This window comes from Danio rerio, chromosome 13 (assembly GCF_052040795.2).
Source record: "Danio rerio strain M-AB ecotype USA chromosome 13, GRCz13ab, whole genome shotgun sequence".
NCBI classification, from domain to species: Eukaryota; Metazoa; Chordata; class Actinopteri; order Cypriniformes; family Danionidae; genus Danio; species Danio rerio.
In genome coordinates this window covers 837,501-857,586 of record NC_141033.1, presented here as the reverse complement: position 1 = coordinate 857,586, position 20,086 = coordinate 837,501, and the positions used below count along the sequence as shown (strand labels likewise).

Here is a 20,086-nt window from a genome sequence, read left to right as displayed (position 1 = left end):
GTAAAGCTGATGAAGAAATAGCTGATGATGCTGCACTATTTCTGTGTGCTCAAACTTTCAGCACATGCGACGGACTCTGCGCATGACATCATCACCCTGATCGCCATGGAAACGGAGAGCACATTGGAAAGTAGCACTGGTGTGCGGCTGAAGCGTGATGCTCTGCTGTCTGGCGTTTCTCCATTTGGCCTCCGCCTGGAGACTGCAGTTAGCGCGCAATGAATTAAATCCAGTCCCCTGTCATCAAAAAAAATTAAAAATCCTTCAAACGATTATGCTAATGCGCTCCTCATCCCACATTAGTCCTTATTAGGCAAATCATCCCCAATCTATTTTTACCCACACACACTTCAGGCACACACACACACACGCTGACAGACCCAGTGAAACGTTTGTTTGTATGTATGTGTGTGTATGTGTACGTGTGGCTTATTTATCAGGGGTTGCCAAAGCGGACTGAACCGCAGCAGCAAAAGTTATATACAGCGGATACCCTTCTAGCTGCAACCCAGTACTAAGAAACACCCATACACACTCATTCACACACACACACTCATACACTACAGCCAATTTAGCTGATCAGTTCCCCTATAGTGCATGTGTTTGGACAGGAAACTGAAGCTCCCAGAGGAAACCCACGCCAACACGGGGAGAACACGCAAACTCCACACATAAACACCAACTGACCCAGCCAGGACTCGAACCAGTGACCTTCTTACTGTGAGTGCTAACCACAGCTAATACTGTATATTGCAGTGTATGATCGCAGAAATACAAATATATGGCATGTCAGATTTTCCCAGCATCGTGCCGCCCTATAGCAGAGGAGGACAGGACCCGGTTGAAGACATCAGACGAGTGAAGCGTATACCAGCATCTTCCCCCAGCGCAGTCAGCTGGGTTATTTTTGGGATGAAACTCATCTGTGGTGCACACACACACACACACACACACCCGCGGCTCATCGAGCTCAGCGGGTCTCAAAACAATAACCTCTCTATTGCGCTGGCAGATATCCAGGACCGTGTGCAAATATTCTGCTTCTGACTTCCATCGCAGAATTTAACGGTTTGCGGAGAGAATCACATTAATAAACACCACACAGACACACTTTACCATAAGGTTTCATGTGTTAATGTTAGTTAAAGTTCAGATTTCCTTCAGATTAGTCCCTTTATTCATCAGGGGTCGCCACAGGGGAATGAACCACCAACTTATCCAGCATATGTTTTACTCAGCGGATGCCTTTCCAGCTGCAACCCATTAATGGGAAACACCCATGCACACTATTATTCACTACAGCCAATTTAGTTCATCAATTCCCCAATAGCGCATGTGTTTCGAAAACCCACGCCAACACGGGGAGAACATGCAAACTCCATATAGAAACACTAACTGATCCAGTCGTTACTCAAACCAGTAACCCTCTTGCTGTGAGGCGACAGAAAACCACTAAGCCACCATGCCGCCCCAAATTTTCCAAATATACAAGTAATTTTCTGTGCAAAATCCTGTTCAATGTCAAGAGATCACCAAAGACTTTTGAAAAAAAAAAAGAAGTAGGGCTCTTTTCTGGAGTGTTCATACATTTAATAGGAGAAAAAACAAGTACTTACGTAGTTTGAGGCGAGATCTGGATGCAGATAATCAATACCTGCCAAGAGATGTTAAAAAAAAGTATATTTATTGCTTAGAAATGCAACAAAGACCTTATTTTGGTGAATCGTGCTTTCTTTTTTATTCATTTAAATTCAAATAAAAACCAAAACTAAAGTCTTCACATGTAAAAGGGAAAGTATTCAGTACACACCATTCGCCTCTTTTAAAAAGGCATCGCCCTCAGTGACAGCTTTTGTCCATTTATTTATTTCTGAGAGTGCACAAAGCAAAGCTATACAGTGGTCCCTCGCTAGAATGTCGTTCACCTTTCGTGCAGTTTTGTGGCTATTTTTTTGTGTGCAGTTTACAGCGCATTGTGTTCTGCATCCTGATTGGCTGTAGACCCTTGTCAATCAACCTCTTTTATTTCTCTTGTACACTACAGAATGCGTTCAGCTTGCAAAATTAAAACAAACCTTGGATCGTTAGCAGTGTAAGGTTTAACAAGGATGCAAAAAGGGTAGACCATCGTAAAGAGAGTCACACATAGGATGCGCCACGCCAGGTGGCACACAGGTAAGCACACTGATACCGCAAGTGGACGGCTGTCTTCGACGGCAAGTCGGCGGCATTTCATTCTGAAAGTGTTCAATTTTTCAGTTTATGATAATTAAAAAAAATTACCGTACCATCATCCATAATGGCGATGGTCACTCCTTTCCCGGTGAACCCCAAACTCCAGGCCTCGGCCACATTCAGATCCAGCCCCGGGGTCCCGTCAGCCTGACCTGTGTTTATCTAATCAAGCAGCACAGAAAATGAGATGTTATGAGGGAGGTGGAAAATAAATGTCACGCAGATATTACACTTCACCCGAACCCTGCTGTGGAGTGTTTATAACTGACAAACTAAATTAAAGAGCGCTCTGCTGTCACGATGAGCCCTGGAGAAATCAGGGAAATATCACTATATTTTGGTGCAGTGATGCTGATGTTGACAGTCAATGAGGAAAGTGGTTTAAAGTCATCAGCGGGCGACAACAAACAGCGGCGATGTTAAAGGTCAGCGTATATGAAGACAGTGATTACTTACAAGATACCACTGTTTGGTGAAAAGCGGGTCGCTCATGTTGACGTCAGTGTTTGGGAGATCTCTGTAGCCTCGCTTCTGACGGCCGAAACCTTCCTGAGGAAACACGTTTTTCACCTGAAATACAGAGCAAAGACATCTTTCAGTGGATTTCAATGGATTTCAACTCTCATGTACCGTTGCACGGCTGACAAATACTCAACCCAGGCTCATTCTGAAAATGTACCCCTGTATACATTTTTGGAGAGTGCCAAATATGTCCCAGGAGCTACGTTTTTTTTTTCTGTTTTAACATTGCAGCTATTTCTGTGGCCTGTGCCTTTAATGCTAATGAGCTGGTTCTCCCCGCCTACTGTTCCCACATGCTTGTCTTTGCACAGCAAATGTGACAGGGTACACGTAAATATTCACTGCAGTATGGACATTGTTATGTTAATGTACAAAATAAACCTGATTTAAGTTCACAAACTTTCAAAATCAAAATTGTATTGACGCTATGCAGCTGTGGAGATGAATTACATAGCAAATTTTCTGTCTTTATTACCAACATGCACTGTTTTAAAAGCATTTTAAACTTGTGAAACTCATTCTTGATCACATTTGATGATGATTGATGATCGCAGAGAGCTGAATAGATCTTTTAATCCCAGAAGATTTGCTTGCATCCTGTCTTGTTGATTTGATTATACACATTACTACGAAGACATGTTAATACACGACTGTCAATCAATTTGGTGGGTGGGGAAACTGCACTACATCACGTTGTGGTTGACCTGAAAAAGGGAGGGATTTGGAACCTATTTTAACATCAGAAAATTAAAAAAAAGAGACTTATTATGTTTCTATCACCCTAATATGACTGTGGACATACTGTACCTTTAAATCCACCAGAGGCTGCTGTCAAATGACTGGCTGACTGATCGACTGACCCACCCTCCTCCTTCCCCAAACCCAACCAATAGTGTTTTCAAAAGCACCGAGTGACCCGCCCACCAACTTCCCTAAACCCAATCAATAGTGTTTTTAAAAGCACCCACTGAGCCGCCGACCGACTTTCCTAAACCCAACCAAACCGCCGACCAACTTCCCTAAACCTAACCAATAGGGTTTTCAAAAGCACCGACTGACCCGCCGACCAACTTCCCTAAACCCAACCAATAGTGTTTTCAAAAGCACCGACTGACCCGCCCACCCACTTCGCTAAACCCAACTGATAGTGCTTTCAAAATCACCCACTGACCTGCCCACCCACTTCGCTAAACCCAACTGATAGTGCTTTCAAAAGGAATCCAGAAAAAGAAAAGCCTTCGCCTGATTTTTACCATGTTTTCAGATTTTACCACATTCTCACTCTGTTATTTACTTCTTTATTTTATTCTTTGGCTTCTGTTTTTGTTTTACCTGCTTTCTGGAACTGTTCTTCACTGGACTCAAACCCTGTCATTGCAGTCAACTTCTCTCTGCGTCTCAAGTCCGTCAATATTAGACTAGATATTCTTCAAGACACTTGTGTTCAGCTTACAGTGACATGTAAAGGCTTTACTAGGGTAATTAGGGTAAAGTTAGGGTAATTAGGCAAGTCATTGTATAACAGTGGTTTGTTCTGGAGACAATCCAACACTAATATTGCTGAAGGAGCCAATAATATTGACCTTAAAATGGTGTTTAAAACAATTAAAAACTGCTTTTATTCCAGCCAAAATAAAACAAATAAGACTTTCTCCAGAAGAACAAATAGTATCAGACACACTGTGAAAAATTCCTGAATCTGTTCAACATCATTTGAGAAATATGTGAAAAAGATTTTTTTAAATAAATAAATAAATAAATCACAGGAGGGTGAATAATTTTGACTCTAAAAAAATTGTTTGTCACATTCATACAGAGTACAATATGCAGTGAAATGCTTATGCAACTGCACATATCCTTGAAAACAACAAAAAATAATATAAAAATAGCATAGAACAATAATAGAGAAAAATAATATATTCCAAATATCCATATTATGAAGCGTATATCCATAGTATGATGCATTGTTGGAGAAACTAACAAGCTATGCAATGAACCATTTCACAGATAAGTAGTTTGAACTATGATCCATGCATTTACTATAATATTTACAATAAATTATTGATAATTACATGTAACTAACTTTAAACAAACCTGCATTCTGTCACACTTCATGTACAGTTCAGTCTATTAACAAAACCATAAACTAAGACGTTTACCTCTACTAACTACTAAATAGCGGCTTATTTATAGTTAGTAAAATAGTAGTTGGTTTTAGGTATTGGATAGTATTAGGGATGCAGAATAAGATTAAAAATTATAAGTGCTAATAAACAGTTCTTATCATAATAATAGGCAGGTAATAAACTGTAGTAAAGCGAAGTGTTACTTAAACTACAGTGTCATCCGGCAATCTAACCCCAACCATTTATAGCAAGTACATATAATAAATCATATTATTCATTCATTCATTGCTTAGTCCCTTTATTATTCAGAGGTCGCCACTGTGGAATGAACCACCAATTTAGTAAATTAAATTACAATGTAACTATGTCACCTTACAGTGTAACTAAAAAAACACTACACTGGATGCTGGATGCCAAGGAATAATGAATAAATCTAATTTAATCAGTTAATAAAAACCACAATGGTATCTCATTACTGAACACCACAGTAAAACACACCCTCCTCTGCTGGTCAGTGTTATCAGTGGACACACACAGCACGGCATTCACAGAGTTTAAAAGTGCAGGATTATTCATGACTGGAGCTCTGAAGAGTAATTATACACACACAAGGAAAGAGGTCCCAGGACAGATCCCTGGGGGACACCTTTGTATAAACAGCAAAGCCTAGTCCGTTATTCATCAGGGGTCGCCACAGTGGAATGAACCGCCAACTAATCCAGAATAAGTTTTACACAGTGGATGCCCTTTCCAGCTGCAACCCAGTACTAGGAAATTCTCATACACAATCACATTCACACACACTCGTACACTACATCCAGTTTAGCTTATTCAGTTCCCCTATAGCGCATGTGTTTGGACTGTGGGGGAAACCGGAGCACCCGGAGGAAACCCACACCAACACGAGCATGCAAACTCCACACTGAAACACCAACTGACCCAGCCGAGGCTCAAGCCAGTGTCCTTCTTACAGTGTTAACCACTGAGCCACTGTGCCGCCCTGTATAAACTACAGCATCAGTGTATTTTGATGTTGTATTTCTAAATGATTCGCATTAGAGTGTTAGTAGACTGTACAGTTAGAGCTAGTATCAGTAAACATTAGTATCATCAGCAGACTCGACACACACACACTGTGCACAGGATTATTCATGGCTGAGTCGCTGCCCTTTACAGCGTGACCCTTGACCTCAACAGCGGCAGAAATCCCTGAAGCTCATCACTATAAACATGACGTCAGTCGAGCCTCACACACACAAAGACAAGCCCAATTACACTCTCACATTAGCATGTGCTCTCGCTAGCCTGAAATAAAGACAAAAGCAGATCAAAGTGTGCACCGGCGTTCACAGAGCGCTTTGATCAATCTCCAGAAAACACCAGCGCAGCATCAAATGAGCAGCTTCATCTTCACTGCCGTTTCTCTCTTCATTTACATGCAAATCTCGGCTGTATGGCCTAGAATAAAGACAAAACGATTAGAGGACATTTTAATATGTTTCATTCGTTTTCCTGAGCAGTAATACTGTACCAAAATCTCATGTTTTAGGAGATGTACTTCTCGTCCTGCATTCTGCTTGGCCAATTCACAACTCAAGCTGTGCTGAAATACACTTACTGTACAGTATAGTGATAGGATTACCTGTCAGGGCTGTGATCTGATCTAAAATAAAAAACCTTTTGGTACTTGCACAACTCAAATTAAATAAAATAAGTGAAATTAAATAAATGTTAAAGGTTCAATTGTGACCAAGGTATATGTTCACATTTGCAGTTATAAATGTTTTATGCTTTAGTGTCTTTTTTTAAATATTTATGAAAATTATTTTATTGTTTTGTATTTTTGTGTTGTTAAAATCAATTTATTTATATTTAATATTTATATTTATATGTTGCATTTATGTTTTGCTTTGAGTTCTTTGGGGTTTGTTTTATTTACGTTTGTATGTTTTTAAAAAATGTTTACTTTTAGTTTTTTGTTTTGTTTTTTTGCATTTAGTTTTTTCAGTTTTTAACATTTTATTTTGGTTTTACAGTATTTTTATTTTTTTTTTAACATTTAGATTTGTTTACGTTTGTATGTTTTTAAAAATGTTTACATTTAGTTTTATGTTTTGTTTTGTTTTTTGTATTTTACATTTAGTTTTTAAGTTTAACATTTTATTTTGTTTTTATGTTTCGTTTACATTTTTTTACATTTAGTTTTTGAAATTTTTTACATTTTGTTTAGTTTTTTTACATTTCGTTATGTTTTTTTAATTTCATGCATTGTTTTGTTCAATTTTAAACTGTTTAGTTTTTGTTTTATGTTTTACGACTTTTATGGGGTTTTTTGCGTTGTTTAGTTTTTGTTTAGTTTTTTACATTTTTTACATTCTTTTTTTACAGTTTGTATTTTTGCTTTTTTTACATTTTCTTTTTTGTTTTGTTTAGTTTATGTTTTTTACATTTCGTTAAGTTTAAGTTTTTTACATTTTTTAAAATATTTTTTAACTTTAGTTTTGTTTTTCATTTTTTACATTTTGTTTTGTTTTTACATTGTTTTTTACGTTTTTATGTTTATGTCTTTTGTTTTTTACATTTTTACGTTTTTCATTTAGTTTTTTATGCTTGTTACATTTTGTTTTGTTTTTTACATTTAGTTTTTTATGTTTTGTTTATGTTTTTTATGTTTTGTTTTTTATGTTTTGCTTTTTATTTTGTTTAGTTTTTTACTTTTTTTACAATTCCTTTTGTTCTTCACGTTTTTTTTACACTTTGTTTTGTTTTGTCCCTAAATATGCACATTTTCTTTTTGTTTAATATTATTGTATCCAGAAGAAAACTCAATGAACGGCTATTAACAAACAATGATATTTAGTATTTTAATTTAGCTGATGCACAAAAATAACTAAAACTAACATAATCATCAAACTACATTATATACATAATATAAAGTAAAATAAAAAAGACAATTTATTTAAATTAATCTTAAATAACATTACCAATATATACAAATAAAAATTACATTAATTAATTAATTAAAATCTGGAATACCTAAAGTAACATTGCATCTATCACAAATCTCTAATATAACCTTAGTTTACATTCTGCATCATCTAAAATTTTACTTCATCTAAAACTTTATTTTACATATGTTTTCTTATAACTAATGCATATTTCTGTTAAGAAGACATGTTGTGAATAACTCGGTTCATTCAGCACAATACGTGGCAAATTACTGAAATTACAGACCATTACATCCATTAAAATACCATTTCCAAAACAAAAACATTACCAATAGAAAGTACAGAACTCTCTGTGGGAAATATAAATAAATGTGTGCAAATGAATAAGAATAATGTTACTGCTGCTGGAGATTATGGGAGGTCAGAGATCTTTGACCGCATCGATTCACAGTAACAGTAAATTCACATCAATACAGTAAAACTACACACGTCACACATCTGACGAGAGCAGTTAAAGGCCATCTTAAGACACATAAAGCAAAGGAGACCAGCAAATTACTCACAATGAGGTTATGGGGTTATTTCTAATGCATCACAGACAGAAATGAGCTGAGGTTATGCTTAATGTCTGTAATAGCTCAATACTGAGGATATAGTGAAATATTATAATGTACTAGAAAATCAATACAGACTTTAGTATAGGTAATGTGATCAAAAAAAAACTGTATAAATTCATCAAGTAGACATTTTCACTAAATTTCTCTCAGTTTAGTCTCCATTTCAGAGGTTGCCACAGTGGAATGAACCGGCAACTATTCCAGCATATATTTTACACAGAGGATGCACTTCCAGCTGCAATCCAGTACTGAGAAACACCCATACACACACATTCATATACTACATCCAGTTTTATCTGCTCAATTTCCCTATAGCGCATGTGTTTGGACTGTGGGGGAATCCGGAGCACCCGGATTAAACCCACGCCAACACGGGGAGAACATGCAAACTCAGAAACACCAACTGACCCAGCCGGGACTCAAACCAGAGACATTCTTGCTGCGAGGCCACAGTGCTATCCACTGAGCCACTGTGTCGCCCTGTGTTTGAAAACATGTACACACCATCACCATAGTCCACAAATAGTCAAGGTACCAAATATCTACTCTGCTAATAACAAAATTAAAGACCTATTTCTGTTGTAAAAACACAATTTGAGCAAAGGTTTTGTGATTAATTTATCAAATATGTAGCTTAGAAAATTAACTCACTATCAAATATGATCACTAGGTATTTATAGCTTACAAAGATGATCAATTTTGCTTACTTGTTGCGATATAATATCAGGTATAATGCAAAATCTGAAATCAGCTAGTTTGTTTAAAACCAATTTTTGTCAGTAACTGTAAATAACGAAGCGCTTGTAAAGCTGATGAGGCGCCGCGGTAAATATTAGTGTCATCTGCATTCAAATAGTACTTTGTTACATAAATTATTTAAATACAAGCTAAATCAAATAGGTCCCAAGACAGATCCCTGAGGGACACCTTTGGATAATGACAGAATGAATAAAGTACAGTCTCCTGGCATTGCATTCTCCCTGAAAGAAAATTTCAGATACTGAATTATATAGAAGGAAATTTAAAAAAAAAAAAAAATAAATAAATAAAAAAGAAAGGCTCCCAGGAAAAATCCCTGAGGGACACCTTTGGAGAGAACATTCTCTGAACTAGCACACACTGTGCTAAACACTGAAAAATTATTTGAAAGATACACTGAAAGATAATTTAACATCCAAGAAGCAAAAAAGGGATCTTACCTGGGACTACACAGGCTCATTGTGTAAACATACCCCCGTGTACAATTCTGGAGAGCGCAAATTATGTAGCCAGAGATATGTAAGGCTGCTTTTCATAGTTAAAACAAACACTATGGGGTGGTATGACACCGCTGATGGCTTCTGTTTCTTTTTGCACTGCCACTTACCTCCGTGTGGACGGCTTTACTGCTGTTACCTATTAGTCCAATGACTCATTCAAGACCAGTGAAGAATGGTTGCAGAAAGAAGGTAAAACAAAAACAAAAAGCAAAAAAATACAAGTAATCTGGAAATGTGGTAAAAATCAGGCTTTCTTTTTCTTGGTCGCTTTTGAAAACACTATCGGTTGGGTTTAGAAAACGGGGAGGATGCTTGTCAATCTGTGCTTTATAAAACACTATTAGTAGGGTTTAGGAAAGGAGGAGAATGAGCCAGTCAGTCAGTCAGTCAGTCAGTCAGTTGACAGCGGTTGACAGTGGGTTTACGTGAGAACAGCAGGCATGAATGGCACTCACAAGTGAAATGTAAGATCTGACAAAGCGTACACAGCAGCCAGTCGACTGTTCGTCCTCAATTGTGTCACAATTCAATGGTGCCCCACAGAGATCTGTCCAACCCAGGTTTATTATTGATACATACCCTTGTATACATTTTCTGAAGAGTGCCAAATACTGAGCTACATTTAATTTTTTTTTATGTTTTTGTTTTCGTGAATCCACCAGAGGCCACTGTGTATGCTTTTTCAGATGTCAAATTTCACTCACGAGTGCCACGAGTCTCAGAGGCAGCTGTCGACTGACTGACCAATTACCCCACCCACCACCTTCCCTAAACCCAACCAATAGCCTTTTAAATAGCACCGATTGACCAGCGCACACCACCTTCCCTAAACCCAACCAATAGCCTTTTAAATAGCACCAATTGACCAGCGCACACCACCTTCCCTTAACCCAACCGATAGTGTTTTCAAAAGCAATCCAAAAAGAAGAAAAGCCCGCACAGCCGCCTGATTTTTACCCTGTTTTTTTTTTCAGATTTTACCACATTCTCACCCTGTTATTTGCTTGTTTACCTATTTTTGCCTTTTGTTTTTTCTCATCTGCTTTCTGGAACCTTTCTTCACCGGACTTAAACCCCGTCGTCACAGTCAACTCCGCTATGCGTCTCAAATCCTCCAATGTACACGGCGAGTCACTGGACAAACTGGTAAAGCTGTCCACATGGAGGTAAGCGGTCAGCCGGTAGCGTGAAAGGGAACAGCCTCATACCGCCCCATAGCGTTCGTTTTAAAGACAAAATGCATCCATACGTACTTCTGGCTACATAATCTGCGCTCTCCAGGAATGTATACAGGGCTACGCTTTAAAAATAAGCCTGTGTTGGCTAGGACAGATTCCTGAAGGACACCTTTGGACTATGAATGAATGACATCCTCTTATTAGCACGGTGTTCTCCTCTGAATATAACTTAGCATATCGAATCAATGCACCTTTAAAACTAAAAAAAAATTAGGTGTAGTCATTGTGCAAAAGCATATTCACTGCAAAGAGCATGTGCTTTATTCTGCAGGAGCCGACAGGAGAGAGCGGCTCCAGCAGGCTCTACATTCAAGGACCTGATAATTGAGTTGTAAGAGTTTGAGCTGAAAGGAGGGAAAGTGACGGGTACAAGGTTTAAATTGGCTTCATGGCTTTGTGTAAAGATTCACATCATTTGCAGAACGATTTCGGCAATCTTGAAGGACACATCACCTCTCATCTACCAATTTCACAATGGGTTTTATTGTTGTTCCCAAAAACATGTGAATGGGTTTGCCCTGGTTGAGAGAGAAAGCAGCGCTGACACATTCAGACATATGCTCTCTCTGCCGCCATCAACCCATGCAGTGTTTCCTATGGGACTGTGTCTGTTTTATCTGCTTACTGACTTCACCGTGACTCAGATAATGCTGCTGCTCAAAATGGCACTGTGCGCTTCAAACGTGCATCAATCCTGACAGACTTTCACATGCAATTACGGTTTAATCATTTGCATTTATTCATTAACAACACTGTCTTATTCAGAGCGACCTCCAAATGAGAATAATACCAGCTGAAATGATTAATCAAACGCATTCCCTGCAGAAAACACAAGTGTTGCCAAGGAAGCAAAAGTAAGTGTGTGTTTGCATAAATAGCTTCCTTAGTTTGGACTAGAAAGTTTTTAGGGACACACACTGTTCTCTTATTTAAAGACTGTTTCTAAGGGGGGGGGGGGGGGGGCTGAATGAATGCACCACCTAAAACCAGAGCACTGCAAAACATTTAGTCATTTTGCAGACGCTTGTGTCTGAAGAGACTTACAATTGAGGATGCATTAGCAAAACACACATGAGAGAAGTCTGGATGCCGACTCTGTGCAGTTGCAGAGCTGCATGCAATGCTTTTTAAGGTGCTGTATGGGAGTTTTTGACTCTTCTAAAGCATAAAATACCCTAATATGTTTGAAATATTTTAGAAACATGCTCAGTGGTCTTGTTTATCTGAAAAACAATGTTGAAGTCAATTTAGCTAAACTGTGACACGGTCATCTTGTGGAAATATTACCAATGATCCATCAGCTAATGTTTTCCCCTCTCTCTCTCTCTGTTAGTAAAGCGCTGTCAACAAATATTTTTCCTCCATATCCCATAATGCACAGCGCATCGGCCTAGGGCAGCTGGATTACTCCAAAAGGCGTAGTACTTTTTGTGATTGGGACTGTTTTAGTTCGGATTATATTCTCACCACAAACAAACCGCTCCAGGGTTCATTTGAAAGCGTACCGAGACCACCTCTTCAAGCAGGTCTCGCTACGCTTTTTTGGTCAACTTTTGGTGTGCACTCGAGTACGATTGCTGCATTCTCGCCAGCCCAAACCAACCACACCAAGAGGGAAAACCAATTCTATTGCGATTCAATCGAACTAAATAAGGCAGGTGTAAAAGCACTCTTAATTTAAAAAAACTAATTAAACCAACTTATTTTTTTGAGGACTCAACTTAAAAATGTGAGTTTTTTGCTATGTAAAATGCCTCTGATTGAAGAGGAAAGATTTGGCTAACATCATGAAGTTTGCTGTCTGATCCTCATTTTGTTAGATGTTGTCGTGAACATATTAATGCAAACTGTTGCGCTACTTTTTTTGTTTTGTTTTGTCTAAACAATAGTTTTTAGAGCAAACTGTTACTTAGTGCAATTATGTACCCGTATTGCCTTGGTGGAAAACAGCGCATTTCATTCATTCAGTCAGGAAGGCTCTCAAAACATGCGTCCGTGACTGAAATGTGACCTCCGGTGGACAGGAGCAGACTCCGAACTGAGACGCAGATTCAGACTTCCACATGAGGTTATTGATTAGCAAATAATATAAATATTACGTTTCCCAGCGATGGGTTGCGGCCAGAAGGGCATCCGCTGTGTAAAAACGTGCTGAATAAGTTGGCGGTTCATTCCTCTGTGGCGACCCTGGATTAATAAAAGGACTAAGCTGAAAAGAAAATGACTGAATGAATGAATATATATTACGAGCGTAAACATTAGGTGAGCACACGTGACACACTACATGATGAGATTTGCAGCGATACACAATGGGGCTGTTTGCACCAGACGAAACGCGACAGAAATGAAAATCCAGGCATTCAGAAGCACAGAATAGTGCACTCACTGCACTCCAGCACAATGCTGAGGTTTATAATCTAATTAATATATATTAAAAGCGACAGGTTTACTCACTTTATCAAGTAAAGTCAATTAATCGCTGGGTGTCACAGTGGCTCAGTGCGTAGCACGATCGCCTCACAGCAAACAAGGTCGCTAGTTCGAGGCCCGGCTGTGTCAATGGTCATTTCTGTGTGGAGTTTGCATGTTCTCCCCATGTTGGCGTGGGTTTCCTCAGGGTGCTCCGGTTTCCCCTCAGTCCAAACATGTGCACTATAGGGGAATTGAATAGGCTAAATTGGCCATAGCGTATGTGTGTGAATGAATGTGTATGGGTGTTTCCCAGTGTTGGGTTGCAGCTGGAAAAGTTGCCGGCTCATTCTGCTGTGGCGTCCCCTGATTAATGAATGGACTAAGCCAAAAAGAAAATGAATGAATGAACGAACTAATCGCTTTAAAAGCAACAGGTTTATGCACTTTATTAAGTAAAGTCAACGAATTGATTTTCGGCGTATGCTTATCCACAACTGAAATACTATAGGCAGACGTTCTATCCCATAATTTACCTTTACTCTGACGTTTAAATCAATTTTTGAAGAGCGCATGACAAAACACAGTAAAGTTTGATTGGACACACCACACGTCACCACATCAGATGTAAATGGACACTTGTTATTATTTAACAGCCGGATTTTACTCTGAGTTTTTGCATTAGCAGTGGTTTTTCCCTGCGGTCGGTGACCTGAGATCCACTGAGCTGAAGCACATCACGGTCTGTTCATTTGTCATGTGTCATTTGTCAAGATGATGAATGGACTGGATATGACAGGACGGCCATTTCTGAATTTATTTCCCCGGTCACTGGAACAGACTTTAATTGAATCAGGTTTCTAATTATGGAAGTTTCCAGAGATATCATTCATGCAATAGATGGAAGCAGACATGGAGAGGATGGGATTTTTATCACTGAAGTACAAGTATGTGACTCATTCTAGATGTACATTTAATGCACTTTCCATTCATTTTTTGACAAATGTATAATTTATAGTAGACTGAGTTCATCATTAATAATGCAAAATTAATAAATTTGATAGGAAACATATGATTCTGTTAATAATCTCTTTACAGACTGTTCTGCCTTTTTATTATCAACGTTACAGAGTTGACTAGAATGCAGAGACAACTGTTTTTTATAACTGTAATGACAAATAATACAGAAAAAAAGATGAAAATTAGACTTCATTATTTGAGGATAATTGAAGCTGAATGTAAGATTCAGCTAATACAGTTAATAGAGTCCTTAAGTCAATATTTTAATACAAAATGTCCCTAAATGCACCTATAAACATTACATTTAGCGATAACTTGATTTAATTAGTGTTATTATTCAAAGCTGCTTCATTAAAGCTTTTGAAAAATAATAGGTTTGAGGCAACACGGTGGCTCAGTGGTCAGCACTGTGGCCTCACAACAAGAAGGTCGCTAGTTTGAGTGCCGGCTGGGTCAGCTGTGTCTGTGTGGAGTTTGCATGTTCTCCTCCTGTTGGCGTGGGTTTCCTCCAGGTGCTCCAGAGAATCTGTCTGAAACAACAACTGCACCGAAAGCATCTTTGTTAACACACCTTCCAGAGCTTCAGTCGCGATGAGCTGACTGATAAATAATTCAGCTCTTCAAGCCACAACTCAACATTAATAGCTGATTAGTTATGAAAAGTGCAGAAACTGAACAGATCCTGTCATGAGTGCAAATCGCTGCTGCGCCGTCTCACAGGATTATGGAGGCTGATTACAGGCTCACGTCTCGCAGACTGAAATATTCCCCATTACAGGACTTGAAAATCTATGCATGCCTCATTTAGAGCGGAAATATGTTTACAGTATGAGAAGTAGCCTCAAATACAGACAGAGAGCATTCAGAAAAACAAAACTGAGCTTATATTATTCAATAATATGTGACCCTGGTCCAAGAAAAGCAATAGTTCACCCAAAAAAAGTGAAAATTAGCCCATTATTTCCTCTCACCCTCGAGCCATCCTGTCTTTTTTTCACAATGGGAATAGTTTTATGCTGGGTCTTCATGCTGTATAATCATGTTGGAGAGTTGCTTTTATTTTGAAGCTTCCATAAACTAAATGCCATGGGTTAATGCATGCCTTATGAAGCAGATCCATGTGTTTTCAACAAAACCATTTCAACCTTTTTAATTATAAACTCATATCACTGACATCTGACAAAGGCTGAATGCATGTTATGCACCTCTGAAATATGCATTTTAAATGAGTTTTGTTTTGTCCAAGTGTGTAGTTCTTGATCAAAATATACCGGGCTTTAGGCTGGACTTTACGTCTAAAGTATATATATATATATATATATATATATATATATATATATATATATATATATATATATATATATATATATATATATATATATATATATATATATATATATATATATATATATATATATATATATATATATATATATATATATATACATAAAGTCAACTGTTATGTGCAACTAATATATTACTGACATTAATCTATACACTATGCGTGTCTTTGTCATGATCACCAGCGATCTAAACACTATTGCTGGAAGACACTCATATTGCTTACGGACTACAAATCCGCCATGTTATGGACTACATTTCACACATGCACTCCGCTCGCACACACATGTTCCTCATTCTGACTGATTACACACGCACCACCGGAGGATTGTCAAGAGCTGATTACACACACTTTTAAGCAACACACACTCACTCCAGTCGCCGAGTCTTGTTTACTTAGAGTTACTATACAATGCATATTCCTTGTCTTGTTATTCCCGTGTTTTGACCCTTTGTCTTTTTGTCCCTGTCTGCAGCCTGCCTTCCGACTTCTTGCCTGTTATTGTACTATGATTCTGGATTGCCTTCACACATCTGTTTGCACCAAGCGGCAACCTCCCGCTCTCCCTCAGGAAGCCAATACGGAAGTAACTAAAACTGCAATTCATCCGAAATTCCGCTGGTCCTGGACGCTCCTGGCTCCAAAATAGAGCAAATTTCAATTGAGCCCACTGTTAGAATGGTCAACTTTACAGCAGAAAAAAAGGTGTTTACAGCCTGCTACAAAAACAGATTTTGGTGCATACAGCTAATATTACCCTTCATGACAACTGTGAGGGGGTGAATTTTATTATAACTCATGGGTTTCCTTTAAATTATATTAGGTTTGTAAAATTAAGGGCGTGGCCACTTGATTGACAGCTAGGTCTCGTTGGTCGCCGTCACGTCACCTCAGCTGACTCCTGCAGATTAGCCACTGAACTCTGCATATTTATCGTATGACGATAAAAAACACTTCATCACTTGATGTCTTCAGTCCCTGAACGTCTTTAAGTGTTGTGAAAGAGAACGGCCACATTACAATAGGTGCTAAATGCTTTACTATTGCAACTTTTTTGTAAGGTGTTGCAAAAACCAAAATTGGGATCAGTGATTAATTTTGAAAATTAATTTAGAAATGAACACTTTCGTTTTAATTTGCACTTTTCATACTGTCCCAACATTTTTCTGATTTGGGGTTGTAGATAAAAAGTCAACTAATCACCTTAAAAGCAACTTGTTTACTCATTATTTTGAAGTCAACCAAATCGCAGGTTCACTCCTTCTTAAGTAAAGTCAAATAATCCCTTTTTACTGTGCAGAAAAAACTTCCATAAGCTGTTATTTTACAACTTTTAGATGTCACCTATCTGTTTATTGATACTGTGCTAAGCTACACTGCAGGTGATAACATGGGCTGCGTCCGAAATCACATACTTCCACACTATTTAGTACGCTGCATACAGTATGCGAGCCGAGTAGTATGTACGAATTCATAGAATTTAAAAATTTGAAACCTTACTACGTCCCGCGAGATTCTGAAGTACGCATCGAATAGACCAGCGGTTCCCAAACTTTTCAGCACGCGACCCCTAAAATAACAATGCCAGTGACTCGCGACCCCCAATATCCTCTGAGGTGGTTATAAATACAGAAAACTTGCATGCAATGGCGCACACACACACCAATAGACCAAAGTCTATTCTTCGTTTAATTTTTTTTTATGTATTTCAGTGCTGTAAATGGGCCAGAAAGTTTAACCTGGTGTTATAAAATCAATCTGCTGCATCTGACGCTCATGCTGTCTTTAATATAATGTATTTACCCCAGGGGTCGCAATTCAATAGAACAAGTAAATAAGCTACTATAGTAACTATAAATGGCTGTTTTTTTCTCTTCAGTTGGTTATGGATAAAATATGGTAATTCTTATGGTCTAATAATAATAATAATAATAAGTAGATTTTTGGAAATCACCAGGCGACCCCCCCTTCATTGTTCCGCGACCCCTCAAGGGGTCCCGACCCCCACTTTGAGAACCACTGGAATAGACAATATGCTATCCCATGATGCCCCACGAGAGAATTCATGAATGGGAGTAAAGCAAAGCAACTCGCCCAGGTGGGTCACATGATCATGACAAAATGATGAATGTAGTATGTTCGAGTTCCATTCATGCTGCTCACATTCATGCTGTGTAATGTACTTTTCTAACGGCTGAGCGGTATGATTAAATTCACAAGCAGTTCCTACTCAGTGTAGGTGGTTTCGGATGCAGCTATGGGTTTCTCACCACAGCAATTACTATACAGTATATTTTGTATTGACCCATAAGCATCCAGAATCAAACATGTTTTCATACCTGATAAAACATCCAGCCAAACACTTGACTGACACCTCAGCATTTAGCATGTCAATCAATGGAAGTGTCATCAGATTAGCCATTATTTTCTGATGACAGGGCAGTTTTTACATACACAGGTTTCTGGTCTTACCCGGTGGTCTGATGCCAGGCGGTGGTGTTGTTGGTGGAGGCTGCGTTTTCTTCTGGTTTTAGGCATTTCCAGTGGGTAGAAATGAAAAAGATCCTCGCCGAATGGAAGCTGAAAATAAACACAGCTCTATTAGGACGACTGCAGAGAGGAATGAACATGTAGATGTGCTCACTCATGCCCAAGTATTGAGTTCATGTAATGATAATGTTGGCTTTATTTGTGTCTGTGTGTGTCTGGTTTTACGTCTATTTGTCATCTGGCTCTATCATTCATGTGAATTCATCATCATATTAGTTCTGTCATAAGTGTATAAATACTGTCAGTGCACTCTTTAAAACTACTTCGCTTTTTCGTAAGCTAATTCTGAGACACATATATACAAACACAACCTCTGGGTTAAAAAGTGTCATATAAATGTAATTGTAAAAATTAACCCAACATTTGGTTTGTTCGGATTTTTGACCTAATGTTGGGTTGGGACAAGTGTATGTATGCACAGTTTATGCATATTAAATATGTTGGGTCACATCACAAATAGGGTTGCGTTTGTCTGTATACCATCGAACATTGGTTTAAAAACAAGCCAGAATCCAGAATTTATAAGCCTGTACGTGTTATCTTGTGTTACGTTTAAGAGGAAATTTAAGCCAGTGCTCTTGACTTGAAATATGCTATAGAATATAAGCTGCTCATTAGTGTTAGTAGCTATACAGGATCTCAGAATATGCCGAAACTGTTATTCATTCATTCATTTTCTTGTCGGCTTAGTCCCTTTATTAATCCGGGGTCGCCACAGCGGAATGAACCGCCAACTTACAGCAAAATTGAACTTTGATACTAAAGTATATATATATGTTCTCCCTCCTTTCACGTGGGTTTCCTCCGAATGCTCCGGTTTCCCCCACAGTCCAAACACATGCGCTATAGGGGAATTGGGCAGGCTGATGCAAATGAGTTTGTATGGGTTTCCCAGTGATGGGTTGCGGCTGGAAGGGCATCCGCTGCATAAAACATATGCTGTATAAATTGGAGGTTCATTCCGCTGTGGCAACTCCAGATTAATAAAGGGACTAAGCCGAAGAGAAAATGAATGAATTAAATATATATATATATATATATATATATATATATATACACACACACACACACACACACACACACACTCATTCATTCATTCAATTTCTTTCACCCTAGTCCCATATTTATCAGAGGTTGCTACAGAGGAATGAACCACAGAGGAATGAACCGCCAACCATTCCCACATATGTTTTACACCGCAGATGACAGTGTTAACCATTGAGCCATGTTCTGGCAAAAAATTTGCATACATTAAAGCATATTTTTACTTTGTGTCAACAATAAACGTTTTCGATTAAGATTAAATTAAATGTTATAAGTTGAATTAAACTTTAATAAAAACAGAAAAGAAAATCCTGTAATAAGTTTCCATGAAGTTGTTTATTGTGCACTGTTGTTGTTTTTTTCAGCGCATACATTGACCCGAGTTGTGTTTGAACAACCCAGCATTTAAATAACCCAGCGCTTATTAGAGTGTGTTTAGTTTAGTTTACTCCATCACCATTGTCTCCATCAGGAGGACAGTATTATTTCACCAGGATCACAGAGTAAATGAGAAACGCTGAACGAGATGCACTGATTGAGAACTTCTGATCAAAGAATCACAGTTAAATCATCTCAATTCATTCATTCATTTTCCTTCGGCTTCATCTTTTTATTCATCAGGAATCGCCACAGCAGAATGAACCGCCAACTTATCAAGCGTATGTTTTATACAGTGTTTTATTCCATCCGCAACCCAGCACCCTATAACGCATGTGTTTGGACTGTGGGGGAAACCGGAGCACTCAGAGGAAACCCACGCCAACACGGGGAGAACA

The 20,086-nt window shown here is 38.4% G+C and overlaps 1 protein-coding gene across 6 annotated transcripts in view; it reads right to left on the bottom strand.

Annotated features, from left to right (window-relative positions):
* The window catches only part of pcsk2 (proprotein convertase subtilisin/kexin type 2), a 69,216-nt gene that overhangs the window by 46,004 nt on the left and 3,126 nt on the right, over nt 1-20,086 (bottom strand). For all 6 annotated transcript variants that reach the window (XR_015504874.1, XR_015504875.1, XR_015504876.1 and 3 more), the window contains 4 exon segments: nt 18,189-18,296; nt 2,692-2,805; nt 2,289-2,397; nt 1,617-1,654 (listed from right to left, as the gene is read on the bottom strand). Coding sequence is in view for 1 of the 6 variants with exons in the window: in NM_001142266.1 (NP_001135738.1) it covers nt 1,617-1,654; nt 2,289-2,397; nt 2,692-2,805; nt 18,189-18,296 (369 nt within the window). In the remaining 5 variants the exon portion in view is untranslated.